Source organism: Spermophilus citellus (genome assembly GCF_964194105.1).
Source record: "Spermophilus citellus genome assembly, chromosome: 18".
In the NCBI taxonomy this organism is placed as follows: domain Eukaryota; kingdom Metazoa; phylum Chordata; class Mammalia; order Rodentia; family Sciuridae; genus Spermophilus; species Spermophilus citellus.
This window is the reverse complement of record NC_138200.1, coordinates 54,034,973-54,057,010: the sequence shown is the minus strand read 5'-3', so window position 1 is coordinate 54,057,010 and position 22,038 is coordinate 54,034,973. Positions and strand designations below refer to the sequence as shown.

Here is a 22,038-nt window from a genome sequence, read left to right as displayed (position 1 = left end):
TAGGTGCAATTAACTACCACTGAGCTAAGAATACAATATATACAAAATATCCAAAGGCATGGGAGATTTTATAGCAAGTATAACATTCTCTGGGGAAAAAGAGGGAAATGTTCGAATTTCAGTATCTTAATAAAAATCTTCTTGGATTCAAAATAACTATTTTTCCCACTTACAGAAAATCTTTTTTGAGGTATACAAGCAACGGGACTATATATTTTTCACTTTCCTGTGAAATAATTTATCATTGCCAAATTCATTTCACAGCTGGGGATATATGTAATTGGATTGGAACAAAGACACTTTGAAAGATTTCTATTACAGCCAATTTGAAATACCTATTTTCTAAACACTCAAGTCTTTGTTTAGACTAGTTTTCTTATAAATTCCCCTGAGAATCTTCTTCTAGCATTTCTTTCAAGAATTTCTTATTTATTTTAGTCTTTTGGGTATCTGGGATTGAACTCAGGGTCACTTGACCACTGAGCCATATCCCCAGCCCTATTTTGTATTTTATTTAGAGACAGATTCTTACTGAGTTGCTTAGTGCCTCGTTTTTGCTGAGGTTGGCTTTGAACTTGCCATCCTCCAGCCTCAGCATCTCCAGTCACTTGGATTACAGGTGAGTGCTGCTGCACCCATCTCTTTTTCATTTATTTATTTATTTATTTTTTGTCCCGGGCATTGAGCCCAGCAGCTCAGGAGGCTGAAACAGGAGGATCTCGAGTTCAAAGCCAGCCTCAGCAACTTAGTGAGGCCGTAGGCAACTTAGCCAGATCCTGTCTCTAAAAACATATAAAAACAAAAGGGCTGGGGATGTGGCTCATGGTTAAACAATCCTGGGTTCAATCCCTGACACCAAAAAAGAAAATCTGATAATGACAGATCATATTATAGTTTGTTGTTTACATACTTGCTTGCAAAAATATCAGACCTCCTACATTCAGCCACCAAATAAATACATAATTCCTTTGCATTCTATCACGTCTTACTTCTATGATTATTTTTCTTTAAATCTATTGTATCTGACCTAAATGCCTTGTTAAAAAAAAGTATTTTAAAATAACTACCCATGCCCTCAAAGGGAAAGAAAGAAGAAAGGAAAGGAAGGAAAACCAAGGAAGAAAGGAAAGAAAGAAGAGAAAAGAGGGAGAAGGGAAGGACCAGGAAGGAAAGGAAGGTAGGGAGAAATAATGACCTGTTACTATTTAAGTTCTACATTAAATAGCAAATTAAGATTAAAAATATTGGGGGCTTGGAGGGGAGATGGGAATGGGAAAGACAGTAGAATGACTGGACTTAATTTTCCTATGTTCATATATGAATACATGACCACTGTAACTCCACATCACGTACAACCACAAAAATGGAGTTATACTCCATGTATGTATGATATGTCAAAATACATTCTACTGTCATGTATAACTAAAAATAAAAAATAAAAAAAATTTAAAAATTTGTTGGGGCTATTTTATCATATAATACCAATGTTTATTAATATTATGTAGCATTTATAAGTCTTTCATTCTCTAGAACTTGTCTCTTATTTATAAATCTGTATCATAGAAATAATTATAATAGAGCATTACAAATAAGGGGAGTTACATTTTTTTTAATATTTATTTTTTAGTTGCAGTTGGACATAATATTTTTATTTCACTTATTCATTTTTATGTGGTGCTGAGGATTGAACCCAGGGTCTTGCACGTGCAAGGCGAGTGCTATACCGCTAAGCCACAACCCAGCCCTGGGAATTTACATTTACCTAATCAATTTGTTAAAGCAAAGTATCACAAGCCTATAATCCCAGCCATTCAAGAGGCTAAAAGCAGGGGGATTCTGAGTATGAACAAAAACTGGGCAATTCAGGAAGACTGTTTAAAAAAAAAAAAAACTGGTGGGGGAAGGAGGTAGAAATGTTGCTTAGGTAGATGGTCACTGGGTTCAATCCCCAGTATCACAAAAATAAAACAAATCAAAACAAGAACATAGTCACAGCATACAAAATATTCCAGGGATAAATTAATTTTCAGTTAGGATTAAAATTCTAGGTATATAAAAACATGACTGAAATTAGGATTTGAAGTGTTTTCAGAACAAAGAGACCTTAGACCAGAGTCCTCTTATCATTCAACAGGAATAAAATGAATGGAGAAGTTTTTTCAAGAGTATCTTCCCCTCTACCCCAGTCAATACTGGGGATTGAATCCAGGGGTACTGGATTCAATTTGATAGAAGTATCTTTAGGGCTTTGGCCACTAGACAAACTAACAATTGTGACTTATGATGAGCTCTCTGAAACATGCCATATCAGTTCTGACCTCTGATGGAACTGGAAACTACAGGTCAGGGCACAGTGAGCTACATCCCCAGTCCTTTTTATTTTGACACAGGGTCTCACTAAGTTACCCAGGCTGATCTCCAACTTGAGAACCTCCTGCCTCAGCCTCCTAAGTAGCTGGGATTAAAAACGCATGTCACTGCCTTTGGCTCATGATTGTCCATTAATCGGCTAGTATTATGAGGATCACAGAAAAGCCACACAATATTGCCCCCTAATCTTCAGGAGAACTCTCAAGGAAGCTGGTTTACAGGGAATAGGGATGGTCTGATCAAGGAATATACCAGCACCACATACAAAGATGTTGTGCCCGTCGAAAACTAAAAAATAAATATTAAAAAAATTCTCTCTCTCTCTCTGTCTCTCACTCTCTTTAAAAAAAAAAAGAAAGAAATCATAAAAATGTCAGGGTTAGAGCTCAATCTTGTGCAAGAGTTTATCTTGTAGATAAGACAACTGAGGCACAAAAGTGACTTTTCTTTTTTTTTTTTGAGAGAGAGAAAGAGAGAATTTTTAAATATTTATTTATTTTTTTAGTTTTCGGTGGACACAATATCTTTATTTTATTTTTATGTGGTGCTGAGGATCGAACCCAGAGCCCTGCGCATGCCAGGCGAGTGCGCTACCGCTTGAGCCACATCCCCAACCCTGACTTGTCTTTCTTAAATAACACAGATTGTTCATTACAAAACAGGTACTAGAACTTCAGTTAAGAGTGGTAAAGAACTCTAGGAGATACTGTGCAGTAGCATACAGGACAAAGGAATGACTTAAGTTCTACTTTTGCAAGTAGTATAAAGCTAAAGGAAAGCTTTCCACATGGCATTTGTCTGGTTATGTAGGAAGCTCCAGTTCTTGTGATACTCTGTAATAAAGAATTAACTTTACTCAAAGAAAGATCTGTTTTTTGTCCTTGGTTATTGGGAGGTGATCTCTAGGATCCTACAATTTGATAGGAGTATCTTTAGGGCTTTGGCCACTGGACAAACTAACAATTGTGACTTATGATGATGGGCTCTCTGAAACATGCCGTATCAGTTCTGACCTCTGATGGAACTGGAAACTACAGGTCAGGGCACAGGCAATATACAATCAAGTCCAAATAAAAACTCTGGACACTAAAAGCTTGGGTGAGCCTCCCTGGTTTGGCAGTTCTCTGCAAGTTGTCACTCACCAATGAACTGAGAGGAATACTTCCATAAAGATGACAGAAGCTTGGCTTTTAGCTCCCTCTTGCCCTCTGTGTCTCCCTTCAGTTGGTTCTGATTAGTATCCCTTTGTTGTAACAAATTTATAATCACATGCAATTTCTAGAGTTCTTTGAATTTTAGCAAATTATTCAATCTGAGGAGAAAGTGGGAAAACCTAAATTTTAAGCCAGCTATCCAAAGGGAGAGTGACCTGGAGACTTCTAAACTTTTGGCTGATGTGTGAAGTGAGAGTAGCCTTGGCTATTCCCTTAGTCTTGAGTTTGGCAATATATTAAATTTAAAATGTTTTATATTTTTATTAGTTTTTTTTAAATACACAAAGGAATAAAACAATATTTAAAAACCACAAAGAAATTACAAAGTTTTTGGATAAACTAGCTATAGTCTCCAATTCCTGTCTCTTCCACATCTCTGCTTGCTTCCATGTTCTCTTCTCTATTGCTATCAGCTCTATACTAAATTTTAAGCTTTGGGTATTTTACACTAATTAGCTTGTCCCTTCCTCTCTGTCCCCAATCTGTACCTATACACACTATTCTTCTGAATGAGCCATCTAACTAACTTGCTCATAGATTTAACCATTTCTTCTGTTAGTTTCAATTTCTATGAATTTGATACTATTTGCTCTACATACTAATTCTTAGGTTTCTGTACTTGTTTTCTAGCTGTTTTTCCTCTAATGAGGAAATAAATAATAAATAATTTTAGAGAGCAATGCATGGAAAGGTCCTACATATATGAATTCTATCCCCCTCAAAGACTTTTTTAAAAAAAATTTTTTAGTTGTAGATTTATTCATTTTTACATGGTGCTAAGGATTGATTGAACCCAGTGCCTCACAGGTGCTAGGCATGTGCTCTACCACTGAGCCACAACCTCAGCCCCCCAAAGATTGTGATGACTGTGTCCAAATTTAAGGAAATAACTTTAACAAATATAAAGCACCTGACACTTAAACAGGTACTTAATAAATATTGGTTTTCCTGTGATTTAACTATACTATAGGGTAAGATAATCCAAATCCTTAAAGAAAATACATTCCAGGAAAGAAATGCTTTATTTATTAACAATGGCAACCTCTGCTAATGCTCTTAAATTTTGAAAAGAGAGAACTAGTCATATCTGGCATCAGAGGAATAATTCTATTTCAGTTAAGGAAACTCAAGAAAAAAAATTTTGAGTCACATCAATCCCATATAATGATGAAATTTAATCTGTTCAGAAATTATTTTCAGAACAAAACTGAACAGCTCAGAGTAAAACTTATAAAAAGGCTTAAATTATACCTGATGAAACAATTCCATGTCGATTTCAGCTTCTGATTTCCAAGAGTTTTCATCTGGTTGAAATAAAAAGAGTGACTTACTAAATTTTTGAATAACTGTTTTACTCTGTGGCTAAGATTGTATCTTTATAACAAAGTGAAAAATCTAACAATCTACTAATTTGCCTACTTACCAGAAACATTTTCTTGGAAAATAACTTTAGTTCCTTTCAGAAAGTTCTTGCCAATTAAAAACACTTCTTCCTCTCCTTTCACTGAACAGCTATGTAAGCTTTTTTTTAAGATCTCTGGCACTCCTGCTGGTTGAGCTGTGGGTATACATAAACATTCCATGAAAAGAACCATCAACATTTACTTCTTACCTAAAATCAACATGCAATTATATATTGAGTTCTAGAAGTTTTCTTTGTTCACCCTGAATTTAATGTCCTTTACTCTACAACTTACAGAGGACAGAGGAAAAAAAAATTAGAAAATATATAAATTTCTAACAACTATTGGAAGATATTATAGAGCTAGATAAGTGCCTAAGATGAGGTTTTCATTTATTATATATCATCTTTGCTTTCTCATTTCATGAATGATGAACCTGATGATGTATTTGTCTTAATAATATTTTTTAAAAATTATAAGCTTGTCCCAGTCTTAACCTTTAAATGTCAGCTGTACTATACCATTACATTATAGTATCTCTGAGTAACAAGAGGTATGTGGGTGGTACTGAGAGTATATTAAAAGAACTAGGCACAGGACCCAGAGACCCCAAACCAAAAGAAAACCTAAAAACAGACTAAGCCCACTTTTGGATCAATCATTCTACCAGGATGGTTTTCCGAACCAGGAATCTTGAGATGAAAAAAAAGATGCACTTGTTTTTCAACTACAAAGATGAAATAAACACTACTAAAATTAACAAAGACAAGTACTAAGGAGCTAGAGATAATAAGAAAATTGCAATTAGCCTAACAAACTTCTTTAGGCCAGGATTTCCCTAAGAAAGTGTGAGAAGTTGAGAGGGGAAATATGGAGTTAAGCAGAGCTAAACAAAAGGATATCTCTAAGCTTTTCATACTGTGATATGCTCTATAAATATCCGAAGGTGTCCTTACTGACACCCATTAAGGACTAGCTGTCCAACCAATAGATACAAATAAGTTTCAAGTACTCAAGAAACTTCAGGTTATCAGAACCTGATTGAAAAAATTACACTGTCACAGATTACATTACTTGCTGTTTTAGCAAATCTTTACAACACATGTGTTGCAAAGTCAAACAAATATTGCTCATCTAACTTGTTAATTTATAAATTAATGAGACTTTTCACTATCTTTGGAAAATTCAACTTCAGTTCTTTTAAGATATTTACATATTTTATTAATAGTTAATTTTATTTTTATAATAACATAATGTGCAAAGTTGTGTTATTATACAAATGTTTACTGTTCCCCAGGCCTTTCTTTGTAGGAAGGCTATAATTCTTGTCCCACTCACATCAAGCTTAGTCATATGACTTGTGTGGATAATGAAATGTGAATTGAAGTAATGTGCCAAATCCAAGAGAAAACTGAAATGGGTGAATAGTGGTATCCTGGCAATTCTATATTCTATCAAATAAAAAATTAACTAATCAATTTACTTAAAAGTAATTTTTTAGGGGAGGGACTACTGTGGACTGAACTCAGGGGCACTGGATCAATGAGTCACATCCTAGCCCTATCTTGTATTTTATTTAGAGACAGGGTCTGAGTTGCTTAGTGCCTTGCTGTTGCTGAGCCTGGCTCCTGCCTCAGCTTCCCAAACCGCTGGGATTATAGGCATGTGCCACCATGCCTGGCTTAAAAACAAAAAATATACATGACTATATTGTCTGCAGAATTCTTTTTTTTAATATTTATTTTTTAGTTATAGGTGGACACAATATGCTTATTTTATTTATTTATATGTGGTGCTGAGAATTGCACCCAGGTCCTCACATGTGCTAGGCGAGCGCTCTACCACTGAACCACAACCCCAGCCCTGTCTGCAGAATTCTAAAGATGTTATTAAGAAAACCTATATACAAGAACATAAGGGTAATTTTTATTTCCCTCCAAGTAGTAAGGATTTAACCCAGGACCTCTCACAACATGCTTGGTAAGCACTATACCATTGAGCTATATCCACAGCCCTCCATGGCCATCGTTAAACTAATTCAAAGCACGAAATTGGTTACCATAGAATATAGAAGGCATTTTGTATTGATTTATTATAACATAATAAGAAATATACTTTCAAATCATATAATTTATCAGTAGGATATTGGCATTTAGGCATTTAATTGGTTGTGTGTGAGGGGGTGTACTAGAGATTGGGTGTGGGGGGTGTACTAGAGATTGAACCCACTGGAGATTTTACCACTGACCACATCCCCAGTCCTTTTTTATTATGAGATGGGGATCTCACTAAGTTGCTGAGAATCTTGTTAAATTTCTAAAGTTAGCTTCACAAATTGCAATCTTCCTAACTTTAGCCTCCCAAATGGACAGGATTACAGGAATATAAGCCACCCAGCTTCAAAGCTGGATTTTTTTTTTAAAGAGGTCTATTTTTTTTCAGTTGTTGATGAACCTTTATTTTATTTATTTATTCATATATGGTGCTGAGAATCGAACCCAGTGCCTCACATGTGCAAGGCATGCGCTCTACAACTGAGCTACAACTCCCAGCCCCAAAGCTGGAATATTTTTTAAGGTCACAATGCATAGCATAAATCCCGGCATTTGTCCTTCTTTCCAATCAAAGACTCTAGATATAACACCAAGTATGTTTCTCCTCTCCTCCCTTCTACCTTCATTACCTTGAGCCCCTCTTCCTTTTTTACTTTCATCTCCCTGATTCCTTCTATCTCTCATTCCAATTCCAATCTTGCTTAGTAGCCTATTTCCTTTTCACCTCCCCCTCTATTCCAATTGCTCAAACCTGCCCCCAAAGGTTATATTCATGCAAATAAATATAAGCCAGAAACATAATGGAACAAATATTTTTTTATTTTTTAAATATAAAGATCTTTTTGAATCTTTTGTACCACTGTATTAATTATTTATCCTTCCTCTTCCCTCATATGCACCCCCCACACTGCCTAATTTCAAACCTCAAGCTTCCTAAAGTGGTTAGAATAAAATTCAAATTCTTTAGCTCAACATTCAATTGTCTTTATGAAAGAGAGCTTGTTTAGCTCTCTAACCTTAAATCTTATGACTTTTTCATGCATATCTTTTTGTTCCAATCTTAATAGTTTTTTTCAATCCCTCCAAAAAAAAAAAAAAAGAAAAAAAGAAAAGAAAATCACATCCTTTCATGATATATGTTTATATGAGGATATTTTTGGGCTCAAGTGATCATCCTGCCTTAGGCTCCCAAGTAGCTGGGACTGCAGGTGCATGCTACTGTTCCAACCCTTGACTACAGCTTTTAAAATTTCAAATTTTACATGACCACAAGATGGAGTATATGAAACATCTAAAATTTAGAGATGTCTTAAAGATTAAAAGAAAATTTATAAACTCTCCATATATTTAACAGCTACATATTTTCTTACTTACTACACAAAATCGGAGAAGAGGGTGTTTGCAATGTCAAAGTAGAGCCATCTTTCCTTGTGATATTAACTCGAAAAACCAATCTGGCACGAGTGCTTTTTTTCTTGGAACCAGCAATTCCTATTCTGGCTTCAACATCAGCATTCCTCAACTTCAAAATTCCTACACAGTCCACACTAACACAGAAAAAAATATATTAATTGACATTTTGTTATAACATAGTACAACATTCCTAATCAAACAAGTTTTCTTTTAAATATTTTTTAGTTGTAGTTGGACACAATAACTTTGTTTTATTCATTTTTATGTGGTACAGAGGATAGAACCCAGGGTCTCGCATGCGTGAGGCACGCAAGTTCTACCACTGAGCTACAATCCTAGCCCCAAGTTTTTTTAAGAGTATTTATCTATAAATTCTCTGAACATGTAATATAGTTCCAAACTCAAAAAAACACAGAAGTATAAATTCTGAACATTCATAGTTCCTAATCTTCTCAATATTTTGTTTATAATAATGGAAAAATAGTAGAGATGAAAATCACTATTTTAAAATCTAAACTGAAGTAATCAGTGGCTTATAAGAGCCTATTTCTTTTTCTTTTCCATTTTTTCTCTTTTTTTAGCTTTTTATTATTCTGTGTTCCTATTTTCTTACAATGAATGTTTTCTTTTTTCTTTTTGGTGGTGCTAGGAATCAAAACCATGGCCTCACACATGTTCAACACTTGCTCTACCACTAAGCAGCATCTCCAGTCCCTGTTTTTATAATCAGCACCTCTCTTACTTTCTTCCTTTACTAAATACATTCACTTTTATAACTTTCAAAAGCTACCAGTCAAAAAAGCAAATCTTAATATTTCTCAATAACTAACCTTTCATCAATCTATTCAAAGCAGCTTTCAAAAGGCAAGTGGTGGAGAGCTTGCCTAGCAAGTATGAAGCAGTAGGTTCAATCCTCACCACCACATAAAAATAAACAAAATAAAGGCATTTGTCCATCTACAACTGAAAAAAAAAAAAAAAAAAAAAAAAGAGGAAACTGAAAACCAAGTAGAGAAAAATCTGTAACAGCTATCTATTACAAATAATTACAACCCAGGTTTGCCCCAAATCAATATATTTACTAGTGGCATGGTTCAATTTTAGGACTAAGGATCTTTTACAAAAAGCTTAAGAAAAAAATAAAAATGTAAATCTTTAATTCTTCAAATATTTTTCAGGCAGTGCAAATGCACAAGACAAAAAAATGCATGACCTTAGGATTTAATTTTTTTTTAAATAAAGGAAAATAAAAATAAAAGATGAATTTAGACCAGCAATATGCTTTTCACATCAAAATGGGTCAAGACAACGCATGGTTTATGTTGAACTGTTTCTAAAGCAAACATTAAGAGCAGAATTTAGAAAGGCAAATTGAATTGTTTATGATTTTTATTTTCAATTTTAATATTATAAGTCTTTTTTTAAATAACCTTATTCATTTTTATGTGGTACTGAGGATTGAACCCAGGGCCTTGCACATGTAAGGCGAGCGCTCTACCGCTGAGCCATAACCTCAGCCCCAATATTATAAGTGTTAATAAGTAAATATCTGTAATTTTCTAAAAATCCAATATTTCACTTGGTTTTCATTTCCCTAGCTTTCACCACAGCAATTTCTCAGCAAATAGCAACAGAATTAAATTTAACTCATTATCATTCTGTAGTAATTTTTAAAATTTGTATTATGGTTTGAATATGAAGTGTCTCCTAAAAGCTCTTATTAATGCAACACTCAAAGATGACATGATTAGATCATAAGAACTATAACCTAATCAGTCCATCCTAGTTTGAAAGGGCTGGCTGCATGGTGACTGTAGGCCAACAGGGTGTGGCTGGAGGAAGTGGGTCATTCAGGAGGTACCCTGAAAGGGTGCATTCTTTTCCCTGTATTTCTTAGCTCATTCTTTCACAAGTGTGTGCACTCATGTGTACTCTCTCTTTTTCTGTTTCCTGATCCCACCATGAGTTAAGCAGCTTTCCTCTGCTAGGCTCTTCCCCCATGGTGTGCTGCCTGAAAGCAATGCAATTGCTGTTAGTCCAGAGCAATAGAGTCAGCCATCTATAGACTGAAACCTCTGAAACTGAGCCCCAAAGAAACATTCTCTTCTCTAATTTGTTCTTATTAGATATTTTGGACACAGCAACATAAAAGTTAACTAAAGCAATTTATAATATTTAAAATATTTCAAGAAAATACTTGAAATCTTCTTTTATACACTAGAAACTAAAACTTTGCCGTAAAATGAAAGTGTAACATACAATGAAAACTTTTTTTTTAAGTTGTTGATGGACCTTTATTTTACTTATTTATATGTGGTGCTGAGAATCAAACCCACTGCCTCACTCATCCTAGACAAGCGCTCTACCACTGAGCTACAACCCCAGCCCTGAAAACATTCTTATTTTTTTTTATTTTTATTTTTTTGTGGTGCCAGGGATTGAACCCAGAGCTTTGTGCATGCAAGGCAAGCACTCTACCAACTGAGCTATATCCCCAGCCCTGAAAACATTCTTATTAAGTACTTACGCAAGTGTCATGTTGTTGCTAGGATCAAGGCCAACTTCTATAACAGTGGTGCCTTCAATGTCCACTTCTTTGCAGGGAGTTGTATTTCGTCCAGTTACCCTGCAGGCCTGATAAAATCCATGTGGTTTCACTCGGCCAGAGTCATTGCCCACAAACACCTGCAACACTACTGGTTCATTATGGCCTTCCAGCTGGAACCAGATAACATGTAGCAGAAACACTAATTAACATTTCAAGTAAGGTAATTATAAAATATAATATTTAAGCCCTAATTCTGTATTTGTAACTGGATTAAAGAAATAATTTAAATCCTCAAGAAAAACAGAGGTAAAATATTTTTATAATGGAGAGTTGGCTAAGTTTCTGCAGAAAACTGTACTTTTAATTCACAATAACTACATTTCAATTAAAAAATTTAGATGGTAGAAGACCTAAATTATCATTTGAAACTTACTTGTACCAGCAGATGAAAATGAACACACACTCCTTTTGATAGCATATAGTTACTCAGGACATACCACCATCATTCATAGAAAACTGTATTATGGGGCTGGCTTTGTAGCTCAGTGGCATAGAACTTGCCTAGACCATGTGAGGTACTGGGTTTGATCCTTAGCACCACATAAAAATAAATAAAATAAGGTTTCTGTATCTATCTACAACTAAAAAATTAGAAAACTGTATTATGTTAGTGGCATCATTTTCATTATCAAATGAGTATATGTACTAAATTTTTACTAAAGCCGTAAAAAAAAAAAAAGTGTTTCAAGTGCAGCTGAATAAATAATATGGAAATGAAGCCCATTTTCAAAGACAAGGTATACATATACACGCATGCATATGTGCATGCACACACACACACATATACACACACACACCATCATGAAATTCTGGGACAAAACACATTCAAAAAAACTAGCTAGTTCAAACTAGAATTCATGGATCATTACAGGTCTCTAGAAAAAGTTTTCATAAATTATAATAAATATTTAAAATCAGAATAAATATTTAAAATCATTTGAGAGCAAATATTTCCAATCTCAATTCTTGATAAGGCTTTTAGTTAAACACTAAAGCTGATGATACAGAACCCAGAAAATCATAAAGTAATTTGTACTACATACACTAAAGTGCTTTAAAAAACTTGTACGTTTTTTCTGTCCCAGTATAGTGGTATATTTGTGAAATTATAGTCATATGAGGCAAATAATCAATCAAATAATAAAGTACTCAAATTGATAGTAAGTGCTAACATGTAAAGGGATGTAATATTTGTTGAATGAATAAATAAATAAACTTTTAAGGTCAGTCTATTCATTCTCTATCATAGACAAGAGGACTAACATCTAACTAGCTAAGTACTTAGAAAAGCATAACTTAAAAGTCAAGGCAAACCGGTTTTTAAAACCATTGACCAAACTATTGAACTGCTGAACTGTCTGACCACACAAATATTTATCTAATGAATAACTCAGATTTATCATTTGCTGGTTACTTGTCCTTGGTTTGAGGACTGAGGGATGAATTAGGGAGGAGCCAAGATTAAGTAAAGATGATATTGTACATGTGACTATTAATCAACCTTATAAAATGGTCACAGGCAAATTTCCTAATTCTGAGTATCAACCATAATTTCTTTCAAGCATAAAATGAAAGGTAACCCAATTCTACTCTAATCTTGAAGTAGAGTTCACCTAACATGTTCATACAAATGGTGTTTAATAAGACTTTTCATGTAACTAGCCAAATTTCCCCTCAGTACAGTATTTTGCAAGGGGTAGGGACAATTGTTAAAACATCCCTCATCTCCCCCACCTATTTATTTTTTGCTTATTTTATGTTCAAAGAAACTTTCTTCTTTCTCTATTTTGTTGTTGTTGTTGTTGTTGACATTGTAGGAGTTTGAGCCCAGGGCAATTTACCACTGAGCTACTTCCACCGCACCTTCTCTTTCTTCTTCTTCTTCTTCTTTTTTTTTTTTTAAATTTTGAGACAGGGTCTCATTCAAACTTGTTATTTTCTTGTTTCAGTCTCCCAAAGCACTGGGATTACAGGCAGGCACCACAGTGCACAGCTAGAACTATTCTTTATATCAAGATATCCCAGTCAGGCCTGTAGTACACGCCTGTAATCCCAGTGGCTCCGGAGGCTGAGGCAGGAGGATGGCAAGTTCAAGGCCAGCCTCAGCAAAAGCGAAGTGCTGGGCTGGGGATGTGGCTCAAGCGGTGGCGCGCTCGCCTGGCATGCGTGCGGCCCGGGTTCGATCCTCAGCACCACATACCAACAAAGATGTTGTGTCCGCCGAGAACTAAAAAATAAATATTAAAAATTCTCATTCTCCCTCTCTCTCTCCTCTCTCACTCTAAAAAAAAAAAAAAAAAAAAAAAAAGCGAAGTGCTAACCAACTCAGTGAGACCCTGTCTCTGAATAAAATACAAAATAGGGCTGGGGATGTGGCTGAGTGGTTGAGTGCTCCAATTCCCAGTACCAAAACAAAAACAAAAACCAACACACAACCCAGGTGCTGAATTTAAACCTTTTTTTACTTTTAATCTGAGTTCTGAAAATATTAAAAAAAAAAAATATATATATATATATATATATATATATATTTTTTTTTTTTTGGTACTAGGGATTTAACTCAGGGACACTCAACCACTAAGCCATATCCCCAGCCCTATTTTTGTATTTTATTTAGAGACAGGATCTCATTGAGTTGCTTAGCACCTCACTTTTGTTTAGGCTGGCTTTGAACTCACAATCCTCCTGCCAAGGACTCTGGAGCCACTGAGATTATGGGCTTGCGCCATCATGCCCAGCCGAAAAATTATTAATATTTAATTTACAACCTATTTTTAAATTAAGACTTATTACAAATAACCAACTCTTCTAGGTTGAATAGTTCTGATTACTTTAGCCATCTCAAAAGTCTTATTTTCCAAGTCTTTAATAATACCCATTATATCTTTGCATTCACTTTAAAATTTCTGCTTTAATATAAAATTTGGGATGAATTTAAATCCAGTGTAAATTTTAAGAGAAAGATAATTCATGATTTATAGATATTTTACTTTTGAGAACATAGTCTCACCTTTCATTCAGACTAACACTCAAATGGTATCAATGTGATATTTGGTTTAAGGTCCAATTAGCCTTTTACTCTGTTTTCAATTATATATATAGATAATAATTCTAATCTTCTGTTTTAGACAGCTTTTGCTGGGGTTAAAAACAAAAAAAATTGGTAAAACTGGAGAAAATTCTTCATACATTACTAAATAAAATAAACACCTTTACTGTAGGAAAGCCTTGCTGTGTTCTATCTTTTACTGAGCCACGACTTCCCTCAGTCAGGTACCGAGCTCGGTGCTGGGTCTCAGGTTGTACAACTATCTTCAGCTCCTTTCCCTCACTTTTAACTGGATACTGTCCACACAACATAGGGCTCTTCTTTACTCCAGTTCCTTTTTGGTTGTCCAATGTTCTGAGAAATTGAAGCACAACATGAAGAACATATCAAAAACGGTTTTCTATAAAACTAAGATAAAGGAAGAAACAGAACAGGCAATAACACTTAAAACAACTGCTTAGCTTACTGACAAAGTACAGCCTAAAAGAAGGTACATTACATAACTAAAGTATCTTCAAAAATTTTTCAACAAAATTTAACTGTGATGTAAAAAAGAAAGTTGGACAAGAAAAAGAAAGAATGCATGTGACCAGCTGGAAGAAGGAGGAAGATTGCATACAATAAACTATGATCCATACTTACACACTTCAGTCAAAATAAAAATTTTAAAAATTATACATATATGTGAGTTCCTACATATAGTTAAAAGTAACTATCATTACTCTCTTATCAGACTTCCAAAGGGGGGAAAAAAGAAAAATAAACAGGAGCAGCAAAAGACAAAACTAAACCAAACCTCCAATACACATACACATACAGAGCCCAAAACAACAATGACAGTATATATAGCATATTCTTTTGAATCTCTTTCTCAGTAAGTCAAAATGATAAAATTAGAATTCAAAAAATCAGTGATTAAATTTTTAATGGGAAATTACTTTGCTCTAAATAGTATTTCCTAGAAGTATGGTTTTTCAGAGTATTTTTATTTACTTAAAATGATTAAAGCTCTCAATAAAAATGTTATAATCTGGGCTTTATAGCATCAACAATCTAACTTCATAAAATTGTGCTTTAAAAATTTTTTGTTAATAATGCATTTGTTATGTGTAACTATGTTAAAAAAATATTCCAAATAGTGGTTAGGGTAGCATATATAATCTGTAAAGTTGCTAAATCACTGCAAATATGTAATGAAAATAAGAAGAAAACAATACTGTTAGATATTTTTTTCTTTTGAGCAACATAAAATGCATTTAAAATTATCCATGTATATTTTTAAATAGTCAGGGTGTATAATACTTTTTGACTCGAATTGAAGGTTCAGAAACCAGAAGACACAGAGGACAACATCTCCTCCAAAAGTAACCAGATCCCAGGAGGAATATTAGGACTTCAAACACAGAAGAACTAAACAGCCTTAAAACTCTTTTAATATCTACCCAGAGGGCGTAACCAAGTTGTTGTCTCAATCATTGAGAACAAAGGAAAGAAAGGCAGTACCCTCAATAGAAAAGAGGACAGGGTTGACAAGCCCCTTGGCTAGGAAATGGGCAGAAGAATGAAGAAAGCAGCAATGGAACTGACATAGAAATGCAGTAAAAGGAAGAGTTCTCAGGGCAAGTGCTATGCTTAATTGTCAGGTTCAGGAACTGAACAAATGTTTGTTGATAAAGGCAAATAAGAAGAAGAAATGCACAAAGAAAGGAAAGCAGAGGATCCTAACTGGACAAGGAATGCCATTCATGTAACTTTGACATAATGAACTTGAAGATTACCTGTGTAAGTCATTTTAAAAGGCCCTGGAAGAATACTTTCTATGAACAAGAGGATCAAGTTGAAGCTGGAACAATGGGCAATAAACCCTGATTTTCTTTTCATCATTCTGGATAGAAATTCAAACATTTGGTCTGAATAGTATAAAATTCCTTGCAAATGAAATTCTATAATAATACTGTTTTATATTCATCTTACTATTAAATAAAAAAATTCATTTATTAAAATATGTAAAACATCCCCCACATATACACACAGAGGGACTAAAGAATAATAAAGCTGATTTACTAGATTATTGACTATTTTCTTGTATTTTCAAATATTTGTAATTTATATCTAGCAATTCTATAATAAAAAAGGGAAAATTTTAGTTGGAAATATAAAGAAAATGAGTATGACGTTAATTAATTTGTCCAGTATAGGATTTTATGTTTACTTAAGCTAGTCAAGTTTGAAATGTAAGGGTAAATAAATGGAAATAGTGTTACTAGTCTAGAAAAACAAAATACCTTATTTGGGATGCAGACTGTTGAGTGAGTTAACAAAATATATGTAATAAGGCTTGAAGACAAATAGCAGGCACTCATAGTGGTGCATGTTTGTAATCCCTGCTACTCTGGAGGCTGAGGCAGGAAGATCAAGTTTGAGGTCAGCTTCAAAAATTTAGCAAGACAATGTCTCAAATAAAAATAAAAAGTGCTAAGGTTGTAGCACAGTGCTTAGTGTCCTTGAGTTCAATCCCTAGTAGGTTGTTTGGGTGGTTAGTTGTATAGCCCTTGGCTAGCATGTGTGAGGCTCTAGGTTCCATCCCCAGTACCATACAAGGGGAAAAAAATGTAAGCACATTGAATTAAGCAATTTCTGAAATGACAGTTTTTCTCAAAACTTGTTTATATCTCTTAAGTTTAAACAAAAAATATGCATATTTAAACCTATAGACACGTAAAACAATGAAAACATTAACTGATTCTTGAAGTCATTACAATTTTTAAGGCACAGTGGCTTAAGCAAAAATAAGAAAGTAGCAATAGTTATATAAAATTTTACCTACCCCCCACCCCTACATTTGGTGATGCTGGGGATTGCATCTAGGGCCTCTCCCATACTAGAAGAGCACGATTCTTGGGACTACACTCTAGGTTGATATTTTATTTTATTGTTATTTTATTCAAAATAACAACTAAAAAAAGAAAATCCACTGTTCTGACTATTGTTGCATATTCTATTCAGGAGTCTTAAAATGACATTCTTTTTCCCTTGTGCCAATCTTTTTTTGTTATCTTTGACACAAAAAATAATTTCCACTGTAAAATGCCTAAAATAAGTTTCATAATACACGGCATCATATCTTAAACTTCTCAGGAATAGTTAGAAGAGATATGGACTACTGATTCTCAAAACATTTAGTTGAATTTCAGCATGATATGGCTAGCAATATTTAAATACTGAAGAGCTTTTTAATAAGTTTGTTTTTACAAACTCTTAACATTTTAGTTATAAAAAATGGTATTTCCATTTTTATCAAGATTTCTATCTTGAAGGTCAATGAGCTACAATGTATTCCAAAGAACATTTTTTAAATACTTAGCATTATATGAATTGCAAATTATAGCACATTAATTCTAAGGCTATATAATTTACCTCTCAAAACATTTTAAAATTTCATATTTTTAACATCTTTTTTGTTATTGAAGAATATGGGTTACCAGCTTGGGATGCTCTGAAAAATTGTTTTCAAGGCCCATTTTTCCATACATTTTATATATGGCTTCATCCTTTCCTCCTATAGTTCTTATAAATTCAAATTTTAAACTTCTTCATCATTTCCATATGCTAGTGTCAAATAATTTTCCATTACCTAAGAAGCTGGACATTTCTTCTTCTGCTTGATGGAGTTTCTGCTCCATGAATTATTTCATGAAAGATTTTGTCTTGACCAATGTCATTACACTTTCCCTGGGTAACCTCAAATCATTTCTAAGATATATCTATCATACAAAAGCAGAAGCAAAAAAGATGTAGGTCAAGTTCTCTTTAATTAGCAACTGCAAATCACTATGTTGACTATCCCTAAGTCAAATTTTTATTTTCTCTTAATGTAGAATTTTAACATCTCTTCTAGTATAAATATGAAAATCTCTCACTGGAACTTTATGAGACCTTCTCCATTGAAACCCAAATAAATATATGTACATATATTTAATGATTTTCATGAACCTTTTAGATCTGTGCTACTAGTCACATTTACTTAAATGATGTGTGATATTCATTGTTTTAGTGTCTTATTCTCTATATAATATTTCTACAGTTATTATGTTCTGAAATTCTTGAATCTGTTAAATGGCAACATTTTAGGAAAGGATATACCTTGCTTCTTTTAGGAAATTCCCTAAACTATACTTTTTCTAAAATGGAAAAGCACTTTTATTAAACTATATCACTCCATAGGAATATTAAATTTAAAAAGTGTAAAAGAAATCAATATATTAATTCTTGCTTAAATGATGGATATTACTTTTTAAATGTACAAAGGGAATATTTAAGGAAAAGTCTAAACATATCAAGAATATTCTCTATAATAGTCAAACAGATTTTTACTGAGATCAATGATATCATCATGTGGGAAACCAATCTAATGTTTCTGGGCAGCTACTTGTGACAAACTGAAATTGTAAGGGATTATGGGTCAATGAAAGGATCATAATCATGTCTCTGACTCCCAAAAATGTAATTCTTAAAATCCAATGATTAAATTTTACTAAACTATGTTGAATAAATTGTAGGAAAATTTAATTTAAAAAATCTAGCAGCTAAATTTTATAAATTAAAGTACTAAAAAAAAAAAGTTTAAAATAAGCCATACTAGTCTGTATTATAGCAGTGAGTACCCTGTAACGTAGCTATTGAAACACATTTATATAGTGAGAAGTATGAACTGGCATGAATGAACAAAAACTCAGAATGTGTACCATGATCTGTACAGTATCTTCTAATAAGTTATCCAGAATCATAGAAAAAGTAGTCGTGATTTTCTTTAAAAAAAAAATAATAATAATAATAATCCTGAATTGACATAACTTATCCAAGAAAAAAAAGTTTAAAACATATGAACCTCAATGACTAGAATCAAATCATCAATTTAGTTTTTTCTAATTTTCATCAAGTAAAAAAGGGGGGGGAGATAAAATCTAAATCCTCTCAAAAATGTAATGGAGTGAACCATATGAACATACAATCTCAAAGAGAACACAAATTATCTTTTGGAGAATGTTTTTGTATTGGTTTAGTTAGAGTCATTACACTGCTACTTATGTCAATAAGTAAAAATATTTTAAAATTATTTTAAAATACAAATTCATTTGAAACTTGGAAGTTATTTCAAAACAGATTATTGGTATTTTCTACTACCTATCCTCATACTAATATACCTAAGGCTATACTGTTATTTTATTTTTTCTCTAGTAAAACTTGATAAGTTTAAGTTAAAATTTTCATGTATTTCAATGATAAAATTAGCACCTCTGCTTTATATGCAAACTTGAGCTGAGCAATTAAGTTGGGAATGATTTATTTTTTTGTTTTGCATAATGGTGATAGAACTTTAAAAAATGTGAATACCAACCCATTTCCAGCTTTTGAGTTGCCTTTGTTGTCCGTGGTAAGCTGAGAAAGCACATAGTGAGGTGCTTTGGCACTGTCGGCATCAAATATATCCATATTAGATTCTTCACAATCTCGTCGTTTGACCCCAGGCCTCTGCTTTGGATTTCGTTTTCGTGATTTACGAGGTACCTCAGTGTTATCATTGTAGGAACTGGTGCTCATGTTACTGAAGTTGGAGGGGGAATCCTCCATCCACATACTGCAGCTCTGCTCAGATTCCAATCCACACCCCTCATCCTGGCAGGACATCCGACTGTTATCCAGCAAGTCCTCGGGTGGTGGTGAGATGTACAAAACTGTGTGCCTCTTCGGGGTTGATGGATGCTGCTGAACTGTGTTACTGGTTAACTGCTTTTCACTTACCCCTCTGTTACTTACCCCCACGGCTGAGGAGCAGCTCTCCACTTGCATAGCCTTGCTGTCGGTGACTGAGGTAGAATAAATGGTAGGGCTGGAAGAGGTGGTAAAGGAGCTGCAAGCACCGCCCATGGAGGAAGAGGAGGGAGCTGAAGAAGCATCTGCAGTGTATAATTCAAGAGTAAATATACTATACATGTTTTCACCTATGCTGGCTAGCAGTCCCATTGAATATGTGATTTGTGAACTGATTGTTTTTCCCCAAAATGAATGATTGGAATTTGGTAACATTTTAGAATATAAATGCTTCAAGCAATACAAAGCCTAAGAAATGAATTTTTTAAAATGTCCAAATAGCATTATTTTACTTGTGTTATAATTGATAAAATTTTTAAATCTAATTTAATGTTTTAAGCTGTAAAGCAAGAATAAAATTTTTTTATTGCCTCAGCTGGTCGTTCTGTTGAATTTTAATCAGTTAAGGTAATAAAGAAAACCCCAACATGAAATATATGTTTGTGGTCCACATTCAATGCCAATTAAATAATTCATTATAGAATTTGAAAAGTGGGACTGTGCTTAGCCACAAAATATTAAAATAAGTTTCTAACCTATGAAGCAGAGAACTACAGGTCATTTTTAATGCAGACACTCCCTGCTTCAGAGGCAAATCCTGGAATAAAAATATGAGAAAATAAATGAGAAGAGCTGCTGATTATTCCAGATATCAATTATAAAATGAAAAATAAATAGAAAAAATATATAATCAACTGAATTGGAGACAAAATGGAACTGGTACCATCACTATCATTGGATGTAAAATCTAGAAAAATAAAGTGAAAAAGGTTTGATTTGGAACATGCCAGGTTGTATAAGAAAAATCAGTTAACCATTGAGAGTCTACAGAAGATGGAAGTGACAGTTCAAAACCATGAGCTCTAAAAGACAGAGATCCATCACTTAAGATGCATGAAAAGCATAGTAAGGGCTGATTAGTAGATGGATTTCTTGTACAAAGTACTTGATTATGTGCTCAAAAGTTGGTTAACACTGTCCATTTCCTTACCCCTTCCCTTTAACGATCCTGCTTATTTGGAACTATTAAAAAAAATTCCTAATAAAAATGAACAATTGGCTGAAGTCTTAACAAAAAAGGGTAAAGTATAAAAATCTCTGGAGAGCATCAGAATTAATTCCTATTAAAAAAAGTTTTTTTTAATTAAACTGTTTATCAATTCACCTAGCAAAAAAGGTGATTTAGTAGATATTTTCAGACTGTGAGACAACTGGCAGTCATACTGAAAAGATACTACAACTGTAGCTTTTAAAAAGCATAACCTTAGAGTCACACTATTTTGTTAGGTTGGCAGGTGTTACTGGTAAAATTTTACAAATACCAATTTATCTTGTACAAGATATGGAAAAGTTTATAACTGTGCACCTCAAAAATAAAAATAGGTCATGTGATGGACAACTTAAAGATGTTTAAATCTAAAATTAATTTGTATCCATAGTCATCAATGTCACAGTTTTAAAGTATACTTTAAAATTCAAAACTATGATGTATCATTAATGAAATTATAATATTCATATCAATTATAGAGAGTAAGATGTAAGAATGCCAATATTTAGATACTCAAAAGTCAAAGATCCATTTTTTTTCCTTTAAAATCTCTTTTTTTATTGAAAACATGTTTCAAGCCAAGCATGGTAGTACACCCTTGCAATTCCAGCTACTTGAGAGGTAGGAGGATTGATGCCAGTGTGGGTAACTTATGAGACCCTGTCTCAAAATTAAAAAATAAAATAAAAAGGACTAAGGATGTAGCTCAGTGGCAGAGCATCCCTGGGTTCATTCCCCAGTAATACTTCCCCCACCAAAAAAAGAGAAAGAAAATATGTATCAAAAACACTTAAATTATTTGAAAGAAGTACAACCACCCAGAATTTTTCATTGTTGTCAAAACTGAAGTGCACAGTAATTAATATTGGCCACAGAATGTGATCAATTATAATTCCACATTGAAATACTTTACCCAACTACAATTGCACCAAAAAACCTAAGTAACTAGACGATACCAGTTCCATTTTCCTGTTTGTATCCTTGTCAAATGCAGTAGCTGAAATTAGA

General features: G+C 33.6%; 1 protein-coding gene across 6 annotated transcripts in view; it reads right to left on the bottom strand.

Annotated features, from left to right (window-relative positions):
• NFAT5 (nuclear factor of activated T cells 5) overlaps positions 1–22,038 on the bottom strand; it is a 102,621-nt gene that overhangs the window by 23,911 nt on the left and 56,672 nt on the right. For 5 of the 6 annotated variants that reach the window (XM_081274039.1, XM_081274036.1, XM_081274038.1 and 2 more), the window contains 6 exons: positions 19,510–20,068; positions 14,273–14,465; positions 10,982–11,172; positions 8,416–8,588; positions 5,008–5,142; positions 4,836–4,888 (listed from right to left, as the gene is read on the bottom strand). In XM_081274039.1, coding sequence (XP_081130165.1) covers positions 4,836–4,888; positions 5,008–5,142; positions 8,416–8,588; positions 10,982–11,172; positions 14,273–14,465; positions 19,510–20,068 — 1,304 coding nt within the window. Of the gene's footprint in view, positions 1–4,835; positions 4,889–5,007; positions 5,143–8,415; positions 8,589–10,981; positions 11,173–14,272; positions 14,466–19,509; positions 20,069–20,518; positions 20,581–22,038 lie in introns of all 6 variants that reach the window. The other variant, XM_081274040.1, reaches the window with a different exon arrangement.